At 43.2% G+C, this 21,484-nt stretch overlaps 1 protein-coding gene across 1 annotated transcript; it reads right to left on the bottom strand.

Annotated features, from left to right (window-relative positions):
• Window positions 1-4,238: 4,238 nt before the first annotated feature.
• DUSP26 (dual specificity phosphatase 26) lies at window positions 4,239-17,998 on the bottom strand. The gene is made up of 4 exons (XM_087706240.1): window positions 17,806-17,998; window positions 9,868-10,141; window positions 7,782-7,996; window positions 4,239-4,863 (listed from the first exon to the last, which is right to left on the bottom strand). Exons 2-4 carry the CDS (start codon window positions 10,035-10,037, stop codon window positions 4,664-4,666), a joined length of 585 nt encoding a protein of 194 aa, XP_087562366.1. The 5' UTR covers window positions 10,038-10,141; window positions 17,806-17,998; the 3' UTR covers window positions 4,239-4,663.
• Between the last annotated feature and the right edge of the window lie 3,486 nt (window positions 17,999-21,484).

The following is a 21,484-nucleotide window of genomic DNA, read 5'->3' as shown; positions in this document are numbered from 1 at the left end:
TATGGAGGAAATATTGATTCCATTGAACTTCTTCCAAATTTTCCAATTTTTGTTTCCAAGTTTATATTATGATATAAGGCCAATGTAGCTTTTCCAGAGTCCAGCCTAATGGATCTTTAGTCTGGAAGGCAGACAATCAGTATTTAAGATATGCTGCCTTTAATTCTAGCTGAAATATAATGTAATATAAGCTACTGGGATCAGCAGCCTTTGATCATTCTTTCCTTGGCAATTTTGTCTGGACTGATAACCCAAATTCTTTAAAATCTGCTCTGTGATTGCTATATTTGGTCAATGGCAGTGCACAGGGCTAAAATCTTTGTGTATATCTGTTTGTGTATATAACTTTTTCAAGTAGCTTAGGAAGGAGTCTGACCCTATAGTTAACCTTCTATAGCAGGGATGAGGATTTGGTAGTGATGAAAGAAATGTCCTTCTGGGTTCTCCAAGTGGGGAAAAAAAGACACTGGAGACATGGAGGCTGCTTGGAAAGATGGTTTAACGGAGGACAGGACCACATGGCTTGAGTCCTGAACAGAAAAGGTGATCACATGCTTCAATGTTGGTGGAGAAGAGAGAAGGAAGGACTGAGATGCTGAGTCCCTGGTTTTATGCTCTCTCTGGCCTTTGATCTTGAACTTGTATTCTGATTGGTTGTCAGACTCCCGTGGGGCCATGCAAGGGCAACTCTCTAGGCTGCATTTTGAATCCAGGTGTGGTTGAGTTCTCAGATGCCATGTGGTGAGTTGGGTAAAGGGCCAATATTATCATGCCTTAATCCCATCCCCCTGGAGCTGAAGTGGAGAACTCTTTATTATGTAAAGGGACTAGCTTGGCCTTCTTAATGGCCCATTGACAAAATGGGGGACAGGAAGCTGCAGGAAGTTTCTCTTTAAAACATTTCTCCTTTTCACATCCGGGGAAATATAATATTCTGCCTTTTCAATATTTCCTAGGATATTTCATTTTTCTGGGAGAGGGCTGGGTGATAACTTTCCATAGTAGTCCTCCAGAAGTTGTTGAGCTAGAGCTCTCAGCTTTGTCCTCATCATGGATGAATGATTGAATGAATGAATCAATCAATAAATAAATCAGAATAGAGCTGGAAAGGGACCTTGGAAGTCTTCTTCAAGCAAGAGACCCTATACAACCCACGGCTCTTTCATCCCTCTGCTGTGGCTCTCTGTCCCTCAAAATATGTGTCACAACTGCCAATATGTGACACCTGCCATCACACGATTTACTGAGCTTTTTGACCCCCAGTAGGCCAACCATGGATAAATCCAATAAAAGAAAAGTTTCAGAAGAAAACAGAAGCTTTAATTCAAATACATATGCTAGGTTTGTGGGTGCTCAGGAAATAGTCAGGCGCAGGAATTCGTAATTTAATAAGTTTATATGCCGTCCAATCCCGGAGGACTCCGGGCGGCTTACAAATACGAGATAAAATAAAATTACAAATAGGGGAGAGAACAAAAACAGTTAAAAAAAACACAACATACATTTGGCTTAGCTGGGGGTTGGACCTGATTTATAGATCAAGAACCGCAGGCCTGTCAGAACAGCCAGGTTTTGGTGGCTTTTTGGAAGGCCGCGAGCATGGGAAGGGTCCGGATCTCTGTTGGTAGCTCGTTCCACAGAGCCGGAGCAGCTACAGAAAAGGCTCTCCCCCGAGTGGTCGCCAGCCGGCATTGTCCAGTCGACGGCACCCGGAGGAGGCCTAGCCTGTGGGTTCTTATCGGACGTTGGGAGGTATGTAGCAGGAGGCAGTCTCTCAGATATCCAGGTCCAAGGCCATGTAGGGCTTTAAAGGTAATCACCAGCACTTTGTAGTGTGTCCGGAGACCAATAGGGAGCCAGTGCAGCTCGCGGAGGATAGGTGTAACATGGGTGTACCGAGGTACACCTGATATCGCTCGCGCAGCTGCATTCTGGACCAACTGTAGTCTCCGAACACTCTTCAAGGGCAGCCCCATGTAGAGTGCGTTGCAGTAATCGAGCCTTGAGGTGACGAGGGCATGAGTGACCATTCGAAATGCCTCCCGGTCCAGATAGGGACGCAACTGGTGCACCAGGAGAACCTGGGCAAAAGCCCCCCTGGTCACAGCCGACAAATGATGTTCTAATGTCAGCTGCGAATCCAGGAGGACACCCAAGTTGCAGGCCCTCTCTGAGGGGTGAAGACTTTCACCCCCCAGGCTGATAGATGGAGAATCTGGACTATCCTTGGGAGGAAACATCAATAGCCACTCGGTCTTGTCTGGATTGAGAGCCAGCTTGTTCACTCCCATCCAGACCCTAACAGCCTCCAGGCACTGGCACATCACTTCCACTGCTTCGCTGAGTTGGCACGGGGCGGACAGATACAATTGAGTATCGTTCGCATATTGGTGGTGTTTAATCCCGTGCCGGCGAATGAAGGATTTTGTGGCTCCCAGTGTTTTCTTTTTGGTGGGAAATGGGTCCAAAATGTCTCTTTTGGGTGTTTAAGGTTGATGACCCCTGCCCTATACCATTTCACACAAATGACTTCCAATCTTTTCTTAAAAACCTCCAGTGACCCACAATTCCTGAAGGCATCTTCTGTTCCACTGGTTAATTGTTCTCACTCTTAGGAAGTTTCTCCTTAATTCCAGGTTACTTCTCTCCTTGATTAGTTTCCATCCATTGTTTTTTTTTGCCCCCCGGCACATATCAGATGTGCTTCTTGCATTGGGGGATATTAATAACAGAAGGACTTTATTTTTTCAACAGGGAAACCAAATAGAATTGTATTTTTCCATTTCTGTTTCTATGCTTAGCTGCTATCATTAGTTCTCCAGGTTCTACTGCCCCTTGGTGTTTATTCTGAAATATGACAAGCTGCTTCTTTATTAAGCCTGGGATTTATGCACATAAAACTATTGCACTAGAGATGCTGATGGTTTTGATCCATCCTCCAGTTTATTTTAAGGCTAAATGGAGCCAGAAAAATTTCACTGTAGGAAAAGCTTTCAATCAGCATGCAGACAAAAAAAAATCTATTTTTTTAACCAGACACCCCATGATCTGTCTTCAGTGAAAAGGTATGCCTGCTGTTCTTTTGCCTTCTAGCTCAACCCCAGGAATTTGCTTTCAGAAGAAAAAAAATCACTGAAATTCTCAGGGGCGAACTTCAGTGCCCTTCCATTTACTTAATACATACCTGCCTTTTGCCCAAGACAGGCTTCCTGATGTTCTGACAGATTCTCCAAAGCTAAGCAGGGTCAGACCCGATTAGGATTTAGAAGGGTAGCAATTTCAGGACTGTAGATTAGATTGACATCTCCAAAACTATGCAAGAAAAAAAGCAACGGCAAGCTATTTCTACAATGCTGCCAAAGAAACAAGATGGATATGTCCCTATAGACATCAGGAGTTAAGCTTAATTTGACAGAGGCTTTTTAAAAAAAATCCAATAGGCAGTCCTCGACTTACAATCATTTGTTTAGTGACTGAAGTTACAACAGCACTGAAAAAAGTGACTTATGACTGTTTTTCATGCTTATGACGATTGCAGCATCCCCATGGTGGGATGGGGATGCGCCGAGGTGGCGCAGTGGTTAAATGCAGCACTGCAGCGCTGCAGGCTACTTCAGCTGACTGCAGTTCAGCAATTCGGCTGTTCAAATCCCACTAGGCTCAAGGTTGACTCAGCCTTCCATCCTTCCGAGATGGGTAAAATGAATACCCGGATTGTTGTTGGGGGCAATATGCTGACTCTGTAAACCGCTTAGAGAGGGCTGAAAGCCCTATGAAGCGGTATATAAGTCTAACTATTGCTATTGCTATGGTCACCTGATCAAAATTCAGATACATGGTAACTGACTCATATTTATGATGGTTGCAGGGTCTCAAGGTCATGTGATCTCTTTTTGCAACCCGACAAGCAAAGTCAATGTAGAAGTCAGATTTACTTAACAACTGAGTTACTAACTTAAAAACTGCAGTGATTAACAAGCACTGTGGCAAGAAATGTTGTAGAATTAATAATTGACTTGCTTAGCAATGGGAATTTTGGTTCTATTATGGTCATAAATTGAGTATTTTATAGCATTCTCTTCACTGGTCTGCAGCCTTTCTATTTCTATTAAATACCAGGGGAAGATATCATAAACCAAGTTTAATGTTCTAGCACGTTTTTCCATTCATAAATGTGGCAGAAATTTCTGAATGGTTCTTTCAACCTGGATGTGAAAAATAAAATCCATTTAGCATCCTTGTGATCTATAGAACTTTATTTTGATTGTTAAAAGATACTGGGGCTTGCCACTTTTTAAAACAAAAGCTAGAAGCAAATAGGAGGAAACAAATTACAAGACATATCACTCCATGGGAATTTCAGCGTTAAAAACTTCCTCAGTATGAGGTTGGGACATTGTCTTGGAAAATGGCTTTGGAAAGCCAAAGGGGAAAGGCAGAAAGAAAACATCTTCCTCTCAGAAACCTGAACTTGCTCCGCTCTAGTTGACTCCTGAACCTAACCACTGGGAACATTGAAAGTACATCTTGAAATGTTAGAGCTGAACTACTGTGGGACACGATTTGTGGAAGGTCGGGGTTAACTGAGCCCAAACTAGGCTAGTAACGCCTCATGTTTACCAACACAAACTATGCTATCGTGGTTTCCCAATGACTCCTCTGCTTACAGTCTTCTCTTCAGCCTGAGGGAGTTGTCCAAGATGATCAACTGGCGTAGAAAACCCCGATTGGGAATAATGCCTCGATGGTCCTTGACGCTCTTTATGGCCTCCACCAAAGTCAAGCGGTGATAAATCATGAGGTAGGCAAGGACCAGGGTAGCTGATCTGCTTACCCCCACGGCACAGTGAACAAGGATTCTCCCTATGGGAAGAAGGTCAATTTAAGAAAATGTCAGTATTAAACATCATGAAGAAATCTGGGGCCAAGTGATTCAGGGGAAGTCATTTGTTTCAGACTTTTGTTGGCTTCCCTGACAAAGAAGCTGATACAGGACTACATCTTATTAGCTTTCCAGCATAATTTGAAATTATGTATATATTGTAGGAGAAGGAGAGGAATAATCTGGGGAAGGAGTCAAGAGAGGAATCAGCCTGCAGTCTATGTTCCCACAAGGGATCCCAATCCAACCCTTCTTTAATTAACTCTTATCTAGCACCAATTTAGTGCTGAACATTAGTTGACTACATTCTTGTTATAGATTATGAGCAATAAACCAGTTTAACTGGAATTTAATGTGTAGTCCTGATTCTTTGCACCTATTTACATGGTCATCCAATTCACAAACTTGACTCTTGGCTGTTTCTGTAGAATTGCAAACCAGAAACACAAATCACAACATGTCGCCATCGATCCCACACTACAATCTTTCAATTTCAAATGATTACAAATGGGATCATCCAATGTTCTGACTTTATCTGGAAGGAAGAACACCAACAAATTTGAATTACCCACATCTTAGGGTAAGGGTGAGGGATAGGCCATTCCAGGTGGCAAGTTCTGAAAGTGACATGGTACACGCCAGTGGTGGGATTCAGCCAGTTCGCACCCATTCAGGAGAACCGGTTCTTATCTTTCTAAGAGATTCAGAGAACCGGTTGTTGGAAGAAATCTTCTTTTGGTTTTTTCCTCACTTTACAGGGATAATCCTGTAAGGAAGGCAGGAAGGAAACATTCTGGTGTTGTTTCTAGCTTAATCTTTATTGGCCTGCTTACAGAAACTGCCTATCCGGTTAACCCTGATTACATTGTAACAGCTAAGGCAAAGTGCCCATCGACCTGAGTAATGTTGAGTTGGCCATGCCCACACGGTCACATGACCATTAAGCATCCTTGTGACCCACCTGGTCATTAGGACAGAGAACCGGTTGTTAAATTACTTGAATCCCACCACTGGTACATGCCCTGAATCCCACCAGATGTTTTATAAAGAGGATCCAGAACATGCACATACTGTCAGATCTTGTGGGTTGAGCAAAAGTTTTCTTGGTCATTGACTATTAGCTATTTAGGCAAGAGCTGAGAATCTAAGAGGATCCCTGTGCTAGTTGCCAGTCCTGCCTGGGGAGAGTTCAACCACACCGAGAACTACAGATGGAAAATCCCCCGGGCCAGATAGTCCTCGACTCACAACCATTTATTTAATGACTATTTGAAATTACAATATCGGTGAAAGTCGTGGAGGTCACTGACGATTGGTCCTTGCACTTACAATTGTTACAGCAGTCATGTGATCAAAATTTTGGTGCTTGGCAACCAATTGTGGGTTGCTCCCGGTTCGGCCTGGATCGGGCGAACCAGTAGTAGCGGCCATGGGAGGCTCCGCCCACCCACCCAGATGCTTCTGGGCATGCCCAGAAACATTGTGCATTCACGCCAGAGTGAACCAGTAGTAAAAAAATTAGAAACCCATTACTGTTGGCAACCAACATGTATTTACAACTGTTGTCGTATCCTGGGCCATGTGATCATTATTTGTGACCTTCCCAGCTAGCTTCCGACAAGTAAAGTCAATGGGGAAGCCACTTTTAAAAGAGCCGAGGTGGCGCAGTGGTTAAATGCAGCACTGCAGGCTACTTCAGCTGACTGCAGTTCTGCAATTCGGCTGTTCAAATCTCACCGGCTCAGGGTTGACTCAGCCTTCCATCCTTCCGAGGTGGGTGAAATGAGGACCGGATTGTTGGGGGCAATATGCTGACTCTGTAAACCGCTTAGAGAGGGCTGAAAGCCCTATGAAGCGGTATATAAGTCTAACTGCTATTGCTATTGCTATGCTACTTTTGCTTAGCAACCACATGATTCAGTTAATAACTGCAATGATTCACTGAGCAATCATGGGAAAATTGTTGTAAAATTGAGTGCAACTGGTTTAAGAACCACCTTGCTTAGCAATGTAAATTCTGGTTGAGGGCTACCAGCACTGTACATAGACATGTTCATCATCAGAGGTCCAGCTTGATTTCAAGGAATCCTTACTTTGTAGTTTGCACTCCAATGTTTAAACCTCTCTCACCTCTCCCCGTGGCTCTGACTTAGCTAGAAAAAAAAATGCCTAGGGGGGGGGGGGAAAGGAGAAGAAAATAAATCTACTAAATACAAATTGATATATTTTGGGAAGTTGCTATAGGCCAAACTCAAGCTGGATATACAACCTGAGAATATGAACTGGATCTCAGCAATGTTGCATTGGAAAGATACTCTATTTTGTAAACAGTGGAATATCAATTGATTGTATAGTTTCAATGAGAAACATGCACACATACTGTGTTTTCCCAAAAATAATTTGACCTCCCCCCCAAAAAATATAGCCTTGGCTTTATTATTTTGGGGGGGGGCTTATTGTTTTGGGGTTGCCAGGTGGCTGCTGTCTTGCGAGCGGGCTCCCAAAGAGCCTGGCACAGCCTCAGGGGCAAACGGCTATGTGTTACGCTGTCGCAGCAGCGCAACACAGCAGCCATGAGGTGACCACACCCATGAACAGCCACCCGGGAATCCCTCTCTCCTGCTGGGCAGAGCGCCACTCACCAACCTTGCGGTCCCCCCCCCTGACTCCCGCGGCTTGGCACTTTCGGGATGCCGTTAGGTCAATGAGTGGCGCTCTGCCTGGCCAGAGGGCGGAGGGTTGTCCAAGGTGCTTATTTTCAGTGAAAAGGCTTATATTTTTGCCCACCCCAAAAATCTGGCATGGCCTTATTTTCAGGACATGTCCTATTTTCGGGGAAACACGGTACTTAATACCTCTTCTAGTCATGAGTTAAGTCACCCTTTTTCTAGGGACTCACCTTCACTCTTGCTGAGGGCTTTGTGGATGAAATCTGCAGCAGGCTGAAAGTAGGGGCTCATATCAAAGGTGGGCGAGTCGTGTGCCTCAATGCCCAGGTAGCAGATGCCAGTGCCTGCATAATAATCTGGGCCTCCCCGCCACTTGCTGTGAGAAGCATTGAGGATGTGAGTGATGTTCAGTCGGGCCAGCTGAGGTCGGTTGGCTGCTATATCTCTACATGGAGGAATGATAAAGTCGGGGGTCATTTACAAAGTCTCTTGTTCCCAGAATCATTGCTTCTATTCATTCCTTCTCAAGTTTTATTTTTTAACCTGCACTTAGCTGGCCTTTTCTTAAGAATACGTGGTGGAGTTTTGCTAAGCCAATTCCTAGCAAGTGGCAGTTTTGCAGTCAGGTTCATATCCTGGGATTGCTGAGGTTCATTTCCTTTTGGACCAGTCGACACAGAAGCCCAGAAACCACTGTGCAAAAGATCACGTCTGATCTGTGAATCCTGCTGCTCTTTGAATCATCAGGCTTTCAGACTATACTATACCTTTTTAATCCAATTGAATGTTGCCCAAATCTTGTGAGAGTCTCTCCCAGGGGTGGGTTTCAGGCGGTTCGCGGCGGTCCCCAGGAACCGGTTGGTCGGCGAACCCGGAAGTAAGTAACTTCCGGGAACGCCGAAGGATCCACCCGCCCGCCCACGTTTCTTACCCGGTTTTGACAAGTTCTGCGCTTCCACGCATGCGCAGAACGCATACAGTGCCTGCGCGATCCTCCAGGAGCAGCTGGAGCATCACACAGGCGCTAGTACGCATGCATGCACTGCGCCCATGCACGAGGACGCCGCTGGCCCCGTTCCAACCGAACCGGTTGGAACGGGGCGAGAAACCCACCCCTGGTCTCTCCTCTGTCCTGAAGATAGCAAATGAACCTCCTGTACACCCAACAGCTGTTATGACAATTCTCTCTTCTATCAGTGTCTTCCTCCCCCTAAATTTGCCCTGAGATAACGGCCCCGGTGACTAATACTAGAACCGGTGATGATAAAATCCTGCTTCCAAATTATGTTGCGTTATATATTTAACAAGTGATTTGTGGCAATATGATACAGGCAGTCCTTGATTTAATAACATTGGTTAAGTAAACCAAAGTTATGGCAGTGCTGGTGTGATATGCTCTCACACTTACAGCATCCCCAATAATCACGTGATCAAAATTCAGGTCCTTTGCAACTAGCATGTATATATGATGGTTGCAGCATCCTGGGTCATGTGATCATCATTTATAAGCTTCTTAGTCAGCGTTGAACAACAAAATCATAAGGAAAGACAGGCTCATTTAACGACTGCAACAAAAAAAGGCAGTAAATCAGATGCAATCACATCTGATAGCTCATTTAATGACTGCATCATTTAGAGACGAGATTCTGGTTTCAATTGTGATGGTAAGGTGGGAGCTACCTGTAGGTTCTTTCTTTCCCTTTTCCCATCTGAATCCTTTCCCAAATCATTACTATGTTGCCCCTTTGCTTCTTCCCCACCTCCTGGAAGCGGCCCGTCTCCAGTATTGGAATCAGAGGTGGGTTCCTACCAGTTCGCACCTATTCGGTAGAACCGGTTCGTCAAATCTACCGAACCGTTTAGAAGAGGTTCCACCAGTGGACCCGGAAAGCAGGCCACACCTACAGAAGAGGTTCCAAATTTTTTTGAAACCCACCACTGGTCCTTGGATATGATTATTCTACATATCATGCTCATATTTATAAAACTCAGTGCCTCTGTGAAAGGTAAGGATGACTACTGCGTTTGTGGTGCAATCAGAACATTGCGTGTGTTGACGTTGTTTTAACGCAAACCAAAGATGCCTTTTAAAAAACAAGTTTACATCCTATTCTTATGCATGCCAAGTGCTGTGTGTGAGGTAATTTAAGGTGGTTCTGACAAGTGTTGTCGGCATCTTCATATCTGGTCACATGGGCGGCAAGCCACTCCCATCCGGTCACATGAGTGGCAAGCCACTCCCACAAAGGAGGCCACACCCATAGAGTAGGTTCGAACAATTTTTGAAACCCACCACTGATTGGAATCAATACGTACTGATCTCCCAGGTACAGTCCTGGCCAGACCTCATCCGCATGGTTACAGGCTGTCTTCCCCGTGTACAGGAGCCTCTCAAGCTCAAAAACACTAAGGATGGGGTGGCTGACCGTGTCATCATGCGTCCTCCAGACAGGAGGTCTGGAGGTATTCCTGGAGAACTGAGACATGGGTGCCACTGTGGCCCCTGTTGCATCCTGGGCTGCTACAGGGGGTTGGGCTGGGGCCCAGACAGGATTTCTGCTATGACCACCACCCACGATCGGTTTCTGGTCTGAAAAAGAAAGAAGAACAGCATCAGAAGCATCATCTCACGAGAGTCTCTTTTAAGAAGATTCCTTCTTCCACCACCCACTGTATTTATTTTTCATTATTGATTTGTTGCGAAATTTATTTGGCACCCATCTTGTGTCCAACAGCTCTGACAATATAAAACATTAAAGAAAATCATCAGTTATAAAATAGCAAAGCTGATAAAAAGTAGATAAAATCATTTAACACAAGATGGCAAGGGAGAGAGTAGGATTAGATTTTAATTAGTCAACCACCTCCAGTGTGAAGTTCCCCCATTGGGTCTCCAAGCCATCTGGCAAAGCCAGGTCTTAAGGCTCTCACGAAAAGTCAGGAGAATGGGAGCCAGTCTCACTTCAGGGGATAAGATGTTCCAGAGGGCAAGAGCCACGACACGGAAGGATCTTCTCCGGGATTCATGCCAGATCAAATTACTTGGTTGACAGGATCTGCAATATGCCCCTTGGGTTACAGCTCAATTAGCACTAGCATCAGTGTGTGTGTGTGTGTGTGTGTGTGTGTGTGTGTGTGTGTGTGTGTGTGTGTAGAATATTCTAACATAGCGGAGGGATGGAAAATTTCAGGGGCCGCAAGTGAAGCTGCAGCCAGAGGTCACTTTAACATACAAGGGATAGGAAGGGCTAGCGAGCTCAGAAATAGTCACTTTTTGTTAATGGCCTAAAGTTCCTGGGAATGGGTAGCCAAAAAATTTAGTAAGTGAATAAATGAATGAATGAATGTTTGGTTAATAGTAGTTTTCCTGCAGGGTTCAAGCACTAAGTTAAAATGTAGGTTCTTTCCACTAAAGAAACCAGCTTCCTTCTACATCATAAGTTTAAATAACGGAAGTCCGCAACTTACAACGACAATTACCATACAATAGCAGAGTTGGAAGGGATCTTGGAGGCCTTCTAATCCAACCCCTTGCCTAGGCAGGAAACCTTATACCATTTCAGACAAATGTCTATCCAACATCTTCTTAAAGACTTCCAGTGTTGAGGCATTCACAACTTTTGGAGGCAAGTTGTTTCACTGATTAATTGTTCTGACTGTTAGGAAATTCCTCCTCAGTTCTAAGTTGCTTCTCTCCTTGATTAGTTTCCACCCATTGCTTCTTGTCCTACCCTCAGGTGCTTTGGAGAATAGCTTGACTCCCTCTTCTTTGTGGCAGACCCTGAGATATTGGAACACTGCTATCATGTCTCCCCTAGTCCTTCTTTTCATTAAACTAGACATACCTAGTTTCTGCAACCGTTCTTCATATGTTTTAGCCTCCAGTCCCCTAATAATCTTTGTTGCTCTTCTCTGCACTCTTTCCAGAGTCTCCACATCTTTTCTACATCGTGGTGACCAAAACTGAATGCAGTATTCCAAGTGTGGCCTTACCAAGGCATTATAAAGTGGTATTAACACTTCAGGTGATCTTGATTCTATCGCTCTGTTTATGCAGCCTAGAACTGTGTTGGCTTTTTTGGCAACTGCTGCACACGGCTGGCTCATATTTAAATGGTTGAGCCCAACATTTCTGTTGCTAAGTGAGATATTTATTAAATGAGTTTCCCCCCTCTTTCTTGCCACAGTTGTTAAGTGAATAACTCAGAGGTGAAATGCTACCGGTTCTCAACGGTTTGCTAGAACTGGTAGCAAAAAATGCTACGGTTCACTTGAACCAGTAGTTAAAAAAAAGTTTTAAAAAGTGGGGGAAAAAAAGGTTCTGTGACACTCAGTTGTGCCGTGTGATTCTCAGAACTTTCCCCCCCACTTTTTAAAGCATTTTTTTTTACTAACGGTTCAGGCAAATAGGTATTTAAAAAAAAGCTTTAAAAAGTGAAAAAAGGTGCTAAACAAGGCAGTAGTTGTTAAGTGGGTCATGTCCCCTTTTTCAAACTTTTTGCCATGGTTGGTAAGTGAATCGCTACATTTGTTAAGTGAATCATGTGGTCGGCTTCCCCGATTGACTTTGCTTGTCAGAAACACCTTAGAAAGGTTGCAGGTGACAATCCCAGGACTCCAAGGATTGCTGCAACCATCCTAAATACATACCAATTGCCAAGCACCCAAAGCTATGGCTATGGAGATGCTGCAACAGTCATAAGTGTGAGAACTGGTCATAAATCATCGTTTTCAGCAACATTATCTTTGAATGATTATTATACAAATGGTTGTAGGTCAACTACCTGTAGTTAGCTTGATTTTTCAGCAATCATTTTGTCTACAAATGTCTTGGATTCTGTAATGTAGTGTAGCACAGTGCTTTAGAGCCGAGGTGGCGCAGTGGTTAGAGTGCAGTACTGCAGGCCACTTCAGCTGACTGCTATCTACAGTTCGGTGGTTCAAATTTCACCTGCTCAAGGTTGACTCAGCCTTCCATCCTTCTGAGGTGGGTGAAATGAGGACCCAGACTGTGGGGGTAATATGCTGACTCTGTAAACCACTTAGAGAAGGCTGAAAGCCCTATGAAGCAGTATATAAGTCTAACTGCTATTGCTATTGCTATTTATGTATTGGGCTAGACTTCTCTTCTGCAAGCAGAGAACTCCATCAGACACATTAAGTATTGCACTCCCTCCTGGCCTTGGGCCCAGGCAAATGCTCAGTATTGATGCCCTTGTAAGCAATTCCTGCACTTATTATTAGATACATCCAACTTATAGATGATTGAGGCGTTCTTTGAGCATAAAAACAGAATGCTTTTTTCAGATAGAAGAATTGGAATGCAAAATGGTCTGATCTGATCTTCAAAAGATCTATAAGATATGCTGACAACCTAGGCTAAAAAAATAAATCCTGTGATGTCTTTAACATATTACTAAAGTGAAGGCTGATCAAAAAACAAAATACTTTCTGTTGAATCCTACAGAATGACTATTTTTCAGTCTGTCTGTTTCCATACACTAACTATCTTCTTTCAACTCCATGTGGAGTTGCTGCTGTCCAATTTAGACAATTTTAGCCTTGTCTTCTGTTAAAACAAGCAGGCAAGCTGAACCCTATATGCCACCTCTGGAACATATCAATGGGTGTTCTAACATTTTGCATTAGTTTTAATGAAATTGACATGAAGGTGGGAGGGCTCTTTTCTCTTAATTCTTGAACTGACAAAGTTGAGTGAATCAGGATCTGTGCGGGATCAGCTGTTGCTTTCCTTCAAAATGAGATTTTGCCAGTGCAGCTATGCCAGTATGAGGACTGCCAGGGCAGAATGTACATGAAAAGGTCTGGCAGGTGCTAACACTTTAGACAGAGAGCTAAGAGCAATGGAGGAGAAAAGCTAAGAGCTAGGGAGTGCAAGAAATCGTGTTTTCTTCCTGACGTTAACTCTATGTCTTGTAACAATGTTGAATTCTTTGTGGCAAGACCTGGAGAAGATTTTGAAGAAACCCATTGAATTCCAGGAAGGGGAGATTTCTATAGATCCTGGGTTGCTATATTTGGTCAGAAATGGCAGTCAGTGATACAGGTGCAGATTTAGAGAGTCAGTTCCTGACATTTTCACTTAAAAAAGAATGGCGTAGTAGTGTTAAGGAAAATTCACTTGAGTTCACGAAGAAACACTCTTGAATATTTACTGAACCTGGTTATTAGATTTTTCTGAGTTCACATGATACAGTGAATCATAAACTAACCAAACAGGCATGGTTCACCCAGCAGGCTAAGCAAAACAAAACAAAACAAAAACAGAACATTATGCAGACGTATTGCAAATTTATCTACCTAAACCTATTAGGTTAAAGATATGGCATCAACATAGCTAGAGGGATTTCAGATGCTGTATAAGCAAACTTGTGTCCTTGGGTTGTTTTAAATGTAAACTTCCATAATCCTTAATAATAGCAATAGCAATAGCAATAGCAATAGCAATAGCAGTTAGACTTATATACCTCTTCATAGGGCTTTCAGCCCTCTCTAAGCGGTTTACAGAGTCAGCATATTGCCCCCACAGTCTGGGTCCTCATTTTACCCATCTCGGAAGGATGGAAGGCTGAGTAAACCTTGAACCGGTGAGATTTGAATCGCCAAACTGCAGCTAACAGTCAGCTGAAGTGGCTGCAGTACTGTACACTAACCACTGCGCCACCTCGGCTCTTAACTGTCCATACAGGATAGGGCTTATAAAAGGTTTCACCTAGAGACCACTGGATTGCTTGAGATGTTTTAGACTTCAACTTTCATAATCCTTGACTACTGTCCTCACAGGATAGCAGCTTCGTCCAAAGCATCTAGAGGACACTGGGTTGCTTGAACCTGGATCACAACAGGGACGTGCAGTCAGGTGAGGCAGGGGAGGCGGGGCCTCACCAGTGTCATGAGGAAAAGAAAAGAAACATTAAAAGGAAAAAGACTAAGGTAGTTGCTGCCAGACTCCAGAGTCACAGTGGATAACTCTGAATCTGCTTAGTGCTAACTGCAGGGGGAGGCGAGAGAACTATGGGCCTCCTTTGCATAAGGAATTTTTCGCCTTTTAACCCTTGCTCAGAGTTAAGCAAGGGTTAAAAGGCGAAAAATTCCTTATGCAAAGGAGGCACGTGGTTCTCTGCCTCCTGATCTGGCAGCAGCAAATCGTGCCTGTTGCTTTTTTATTTAATTTTTTACATTTTCATCATGGCGGGTGGACAAGAGGAGAGTTGAAATCTACAGCTGGAAAAGGTATGTGGATCGGACGGAGGGAGGGGGGGGAAATTCAAAATTATTGTAATTTAATTTGTAATTTTTTATTGTGAGGAATTTGTGTGTGTGTGTTTCTTTCTTCACAGTGGTGGGGTCGGAGGAGGCAGGGGAGGGGGTGAGGCGGCAGAGCACGGCAGTGGCAGGGACGTTCTCGCCACTGTGTCCGACAGGCTAGGCATCTTGTGTTTATGTCCACCATAAATGCGAGACGCCTGGCCTGTTGGACACAGCGATGGGGACGTTGCTTCTTGCTGCTGCCGTGCTCTTGCCTCACCAACCATAATCCTCAACGCACGTCACTGGATCACAACCAACATTAGCCTAGGCCAGGGAAGTGAAATTTGAAAGGGTAGACTCATAGTAGGCTCAGAAAAAAAAAAGCCCAAAATCAGGACAAAGAAGTCAGAAGAAAAATAAATAAATCCATGTTATTCCTCTCATGTGATTTAGTTTCTTTTCATCTTAAATTTCACGAAAAGTCCAATGGCAGCTTTTATAGGTCTTCCGAGGAGCATGACTCAAGACTTAAGAGTTATCTACCCTTAACTGGACCAAACGTTGTTTGTGATAGAGTCTGTAAAACATCTTTTTGCACAATCAGCTTCCGAATAACAGAAGACAGCTCCCTTGCTTTTCAATGGGGGCACCTGGGATCATTCAATGCTTACCGAGGGAACTTAGTTGAGAATGTTTCCAGAGAATGTGTGAAGTCATACGGGAGACAGATAACTCTGCAATGTGTGGCATTCTGTTTTCTCCCTGTTAAAGGACCTCATCCAACCTCCATAGAACCAGAAACTTAAAGAACTCTGATCATTCTCATTTTAAAAATTGTGCCATATAATCGCATCATGATAAATCTGCCAAAGACTACTGTTGTTACTGAGGATATATGTAATCCTTTCCCTAGTTCCCCAATTACTAGCATTTCTCCACTGTTGCCAGCAACCTCTTTTCCATGCTTGGAAGACTGATCCATTTCCCATTTCTCTCCATCAGCCAAAATCAGGTTAATGGAATTGGTGAGTATAATCCACATTTTAGTAATGGAGACCATCTGGAGATGTTGATGTGTGTTTATTTATAAATGAAATCTATAGGCTGCTCAACTCAGAGTAATTCTGGGGGGGGGTATATAAGATAAAAACAATCCAATATGATACAAAGAAAAGAAGGCAATAACCCAGAGATCTATACACTAAACAAGCTAACAAAATTTCCATAGCAACCCAGACTTCCTTACTAAGGGCCTGGAGAAAAAAGAAGGTCTTTCAAGTTTGTTGAACATACAACAGGATAAGAACAATTCAAACCTCTGGGAGGTGGCATTCTGGAGGGCAGATGCCATGGCTGAGATAACTTGCCACCTAGATCTCTGCAGATAACATAGTTTTAATGATAAGGACTACATCATGCCTACTTTGTCAGAGTTATCAGACAGGCATGGATGTTTAGCATTTAGGAATATCTTAAACCACTTAATCACACTTCTACAACATAGTTGTTCTAATTTATCAAACATCCTTGGATACTGTAAAGGTCTGTGCTGTTCTCTCTGTGTGGACAATGAGAACTGAAGCTGGCACAGCTGTGCAGAAACTTGTGAGTGAATTCTTAATGAAGGTTAAGTGTTTGCTTTTAAAGCAGCATTTTTTTTGCATCAACATTCAGCTCCCAAATTATAACAGATGTCTTTTGAACAGTGTCTTCTGCAGCGAGTCATATATTTGTTTAGTCATTATTTTAAAGCAAGTTCAAACCAGTGACCGTTGCAACATGCCAAGTATTTGGGTGTATCTTCAGCTCCACCTTTCCTTCTGCTCCACAGCGTGGTGTGTGCCATGCATTTCTCTTTTAACAATCCCCATGGATCATTAGCAGAGAAAAAAAATACTGATTTTTTCCTCCTTGTTGTTCAGTTTGCCTCGCTTCCTACTCCTACACTGCCATGTGTGCAGCCGAAGAAGCCATCTTTCCATCCAGTGCATTACGCAAGGTTCTTTTGCAAGCATAGAGTAGCTGATGTAGGGATTATCTGATCTATCATTACAATCATGGTGTATGGGAGATCATTCAAAGTTTCATTTTACATAGGCAGAATAACTAGGTATAATTTGGATTAGGGGCATCTTGTCTTCAGTGTTCAATTCAACCACCCTCCAATCCTTCCGCGCCGCTTTGAAGATCTGGCTGTCCCGGCTGGCCTGGGGTTAAGATTCCAACCCCACCTGAATTGTGTGACTGTTGTGCTCTCTTTTAATATGTTGTATTGTTTCCATATTGGAATACTGTTTGTCTTTCCCCCCTCCCTTTTTGAATTGTGAGCCGTCCTGAGTCCCCCCAGGGAAAAGGGCGGCATACAAATAAAGGAAATGAAATGAAATGAAATGAAATGAAAAACCTCTGGACAAAGTCAGAGGTCTTTACCTACTCCACCCTCCTGCAACTACATTGCTCCTCCTGCAATGGTCTCTGTCTCCTGGCCCAATGTTCATTTCAAATATATAAGGGCCCATTGGGTTCCAACAGGCATTAAGGGAACAGGGAAGTCACTGAGGACTGTGAAGGCTGAGATGGTTAGGAATGAAATCAATTCCTTCATGTTTAGAGATAAGGATGGAACATGACCTACGAAAGTCCAGGTATCTGTCAAAATGATCTAAATTCCTTTCTGAATGAAGTTGCTTAAAGGGATGACTAAGATCACAATCGCTGGAGTACCATCCAGTCTCAGATCTTTGTCCCTCTCCTTCACCATCCTTGACCTTCCAACACAACTAAATCCGTTCAGCCCCAGCCAGACGAAAACATGCACAACACAGAAAGCTCTCCTTCTCTTGGCAGCTTCTCAGAGGAAAGCGAATCAGACATAGATTTCTTTGGCTCCGAGGAGGAGGGGAGTGATCAATTCTGCATGCTTGGCAGTCAACAAAGAGAGAAAAGCAGAACATGAGGCAGGAGACAGCCCAGTTCCCTTACCTTTGTCAAAGCTGTGATGTTGTTTTTTTTCTCAGGCGGCTGGCAAATCTAGCCAGCCATTTCTCCCCTTCTCCGTACGGCTGTTGCTGCTGTTGCTGCCGCTCCCAATGTTATGGCTGCAAGGAGGAAAAAAGGCTGCAGTCTTCACGTCTATTTTAAGCCCTGGAATGTCCAGGGGCACATTTGTTTCCTATCCAACAATGGATGGGAGACGAAGGGAGGGAGGGAGGGAGGAAGAGAGAGAAAGAGAGAGAGAGAGAGGGAGGGAGGGAGGGAGGGAGGGAGGAGGCAGCATAGAGGCGGTTGATTTGATTGAGAGACACATGGAAGCACACACCACACAGGAGAAGCACAGCTACCCTCCCATCCACTGTGTGTTTCCAAGCGTGTGAGCTGCCCGAGCTGGCTCAACAGGAGAAATGCCCTTTGCAAAGCATTCCTGGGAAGTGTACACGAATGTATACAAATGATGGCGGGCCCATTGTCTGACACCGAAGTGGGCACTTGAAGGTGACCCCAAAGGGCAAATTCAAGCTAGGTCTTTGGTTGCTAGGTTAGGTTTGAAGTAGGGGAGAACCTGTTTTGGTTAACATAACAGGGCTAAAAAAAAATTGAGAGAAAGGTTGAAAAGTGTCACAGATTTCCAAACAATCTGGAATGAGAATTTCCATTGTGTTCTTCTTACCCTCAGTCTCAGGGGTGAAATCCAGCAGATTCTGGCAGGTTCTGGAGAACAGGTAGGGGAAACTTTGAGTAGTTTGGCGAACCGGTAAATACCACCTCTGACTGGCCATGCCCCCATCTATTCTCTGCCTCCTGACTCCCAGCTGATCTGGAGGCAATGGAAATTGGGATTTTGCAGTATCCTTCCCCTGGAGTGGGGAGAGAATGGGGATTTTGCAGTATCCTTCCCCTGGAGTGGGGAGAGAATGGGGATTTTGCAGTATCCTTCCCCTGGAGTGGGGAGGGAATGGGGATTTTGCAGTATCCTTCCCCTGGAGTGGGGAGGGAATGGGGATTTTGCAGTATCCTTCCCCTCGAGTGGGGAGGAAATGGGGATTTTGCAGTATCCTTCCCCTGGAGTGGGGTGGGAATGGGGATTTTTGTAGTATCCTTCCCTCATCACTCTCACCAAGCCACGCATGCAGAACCGGTAGTAAAAAAAATTGAATTTCACCACTGCTCAGTCTGATGAACATGAAATTATTTTAATTTTTGCAAAGGAATATTCAGGTGAAATTATCATGGCTGAATGCAGGGATCTTCCACTAGCATTTAGTATAAGGTGAAGAATGCAGGTTTTCTCTTGTATAACTATCTCTTTAAGATTGGGCAGCCTCTCTAGCGTTCAGATCTTCCATAGAAATATACATAAGACAGAACAGTCCATATGGATGTTTTTGGATCAGTAAGTACAAGCTTCTGTAGAAACTGAAAATTGATGGAGAAATGTGCAATTAAAAATCAGCTTTTGTTATTTTGCAACAATAAAATTTGCTATCCTGTCATCCCTAATGTTTCTTTTCATTAGGCTACAAAATGCTTATTGTGCTGAGAGTGATAAAGGTGATTTTGGACAAAACCTGGATTTGTATCTTTTCCATGTTCTTAATATGGCATATGCAACATAAAGATTTTTAATATCCATGTTGACAATGACTTTATCATACAACAAATATCCATGCCATCTAAATCTCATGTTATGAGCTTCTAACTCCCAAAGCAGCGTCCACTCTTCCATACAAATCAAACGGAAAGCTGAAAAATATAATCACAATTCAGGTAAGCCCAAAGCCCCTCTTTCTTCTGCATCTTGTAAACACCCTGTGTATAACTTGGCACACAATTTTTCTCCTTGCCACACAAATTTAGGTATATCCTTCTGCCACGGATTAAATGGTGCATCAGTTGTCAAAACAGGTATTGTTGCAAATAAAAACATCATTCTAGGCAAGATATTCTCCCCAACAATGACAGTTGTAGTTTCTCCCATCTTAACATGCTTTTTAAAAATGTCATTCCGTGTCTTAACATTATTTTGAAATAACATACATATTTGTCATTGTTCTTTTCAGTCTTGAAACCTCTTTTATTCATCACTTCTGTTTGATTTTCTTTTTTCACATTTTCTGTGAAAAAGTATTCAACTTCTGCTTGAATAATCTTTAAATCTGCTAGTGCATTAAATTCTTTTAATTTACCCATTCATATTTTAATTTTAAAGGATCTTCTAAAACCAAAATAAATAAGAGAGGCTACTATAGGCTACTGTAGGCATCACTGTCCTGTCCCTTTTTCTGTAACATTTGTTGAATTTCTGTTAACAATGATTTGTGCTTTCTCTGAAGTGTAAGTTGATCTTACCTATTTTATAAGGTTGTCTCCAAAATTAATATCTTCCAAAACCTTGAACAAGAAAGCCCAGTTTAAAGTGTCAAAGACCTTCTTTGCATCAAAAAAATAATAATGTGTCTTGCTTTTCAATATGTTGCTCCAAATATTCCATAATGTCCAACATATTTCTAACATATTGTCCTTGAATGGTCTTTTAGGCAAAAAACCAATTGGATCTTCATTATACAATATATTATACAATAATTTTCAGTCTATCAGCTATAATTGTTGTGAACAACTTGTAGTCATTCTTCAATAATGATATCAGCCTAAAGTTTCTTGTTAAAGTCAACTCTTTGGAAACTTTAAACAAATTAAAGAAAACTTTTGGTAATCTGACTTGACTGATTTTAATATATTTCTCAATAGTTCTGTTCAATTGTGGGGAGATTACTCAAAACTTTTCACTGATCTTTTTTCAGTCTGCCATTCTTCCCCAGAAGCCAATTAAGTCACTTTCTGAGTTCATATGATAAGAAACCAAACTAACCTATCAAATTTAAAGCTAACCAAACTTTCTATATCTGGCAAATAAGTTTAGTTATCTTTAACATACCTGGAAAAAAATCCCATTGCAGAGCAAATCCACTTAGGTTAGAGTTGGGTCGCTATCAATTTGGAGAGGAAAATGGACATCACCAACACATTTATAGCACTTTGGTATACTTAGGAGAGCTACAAAGCCATTGGACACTTTTCTCTTCAAACTCATGGAGACCAAAGCCTAAGTGGATTTGTCCCCCAATGGAATTTTCCCATGTATTTTACCAGGAAATGTAAATAAGGCAAGCTCAAAAAGTCAGCACCCTCCACAGCATACCCTTGCACTCTGAATCCATTGGTGATGTCCATTTTGCTCTCTGAGTTCATGGAGACCTGTTGTGGCCCAGCAGGAGCCGTTGGAGTTGCAAACAGACTCCGATAGCGAGGGGCCCTATAAGTCGGCTCTGAAAGAGGTGGAGGACCCAGGACAGGGTTCCGACTCCGAGCAGGGACCAGAGAGGCTGGTTGGCCACCAGGAAGCGCCTGAAGGCATGGAGCAGCAGTGAAAGCCAAAGGGAGTGTGCCCATGACGTCAGGCCTTGGAGCAGTGGGGAGGAGATAAGGGAGTTGGTCCCAGACGCCAGACAAAGGCAGGCAGATAAGCGCTGAGAGCAATTATGCAGATACAGAAGATAATTGGACCCAGGTGGTTGTAATTAGGCTCCTCCCAAGAGAGTATATAAGGAGATACTTTGGGATGAGGCTGTTTGCTGGATTCAACTATTTATACCAATGCTGGAGA

This window comes from Thamnophis sirtalis, unplaced genomic scaffold (assembly GCF_051295495.1).
Source record: "Thamnophis sirtalis isolate CommonGarterSnake01/CBP01778 unplaced genomic scaffold, rThaSir2_p1.2 scaffold_2, whole genome shotgun sequence".
In the NCBI taxonomy this organism is placed as follows: domain Eukaryota; kingdom Metazoa; phylum Chordata; class Lepidosauria; order Squamata; family Natricidae; genus Thamnophis; species Thamnophis sirtalis.
The sequence above is the reverse complement of the archived record's forward strand: the minus strand, read 5'-3'. Positions and strand labels throughout refer to the sequence as shown.

Excerpts from the sequence above, each read along its gene's own strand:
- DUSP26 (XM_087706240.1), bottom strand. The coding sequence starts at position 10,037 with ATGTCTCAGTTCTCCAGGAATACCTCCAGACCTCCTGTCTGGAGGACG. Across the intron at positions 7,997-9,867 it reads GGACTGTACCTGGGAGATCA|AGATATAGCAGCCAACCGAC; the intron begins GTACGTATTGAT and ends TCCTCCATGTAG. Across the intron at positions 4,864-7,781 it reads AGCCCTCAGCAAGAGTGAAG|GGAGAATCCTTGTTCACTGT; the intron begins GTGAGTCCCTAG and ends TTCTTCCCATAG.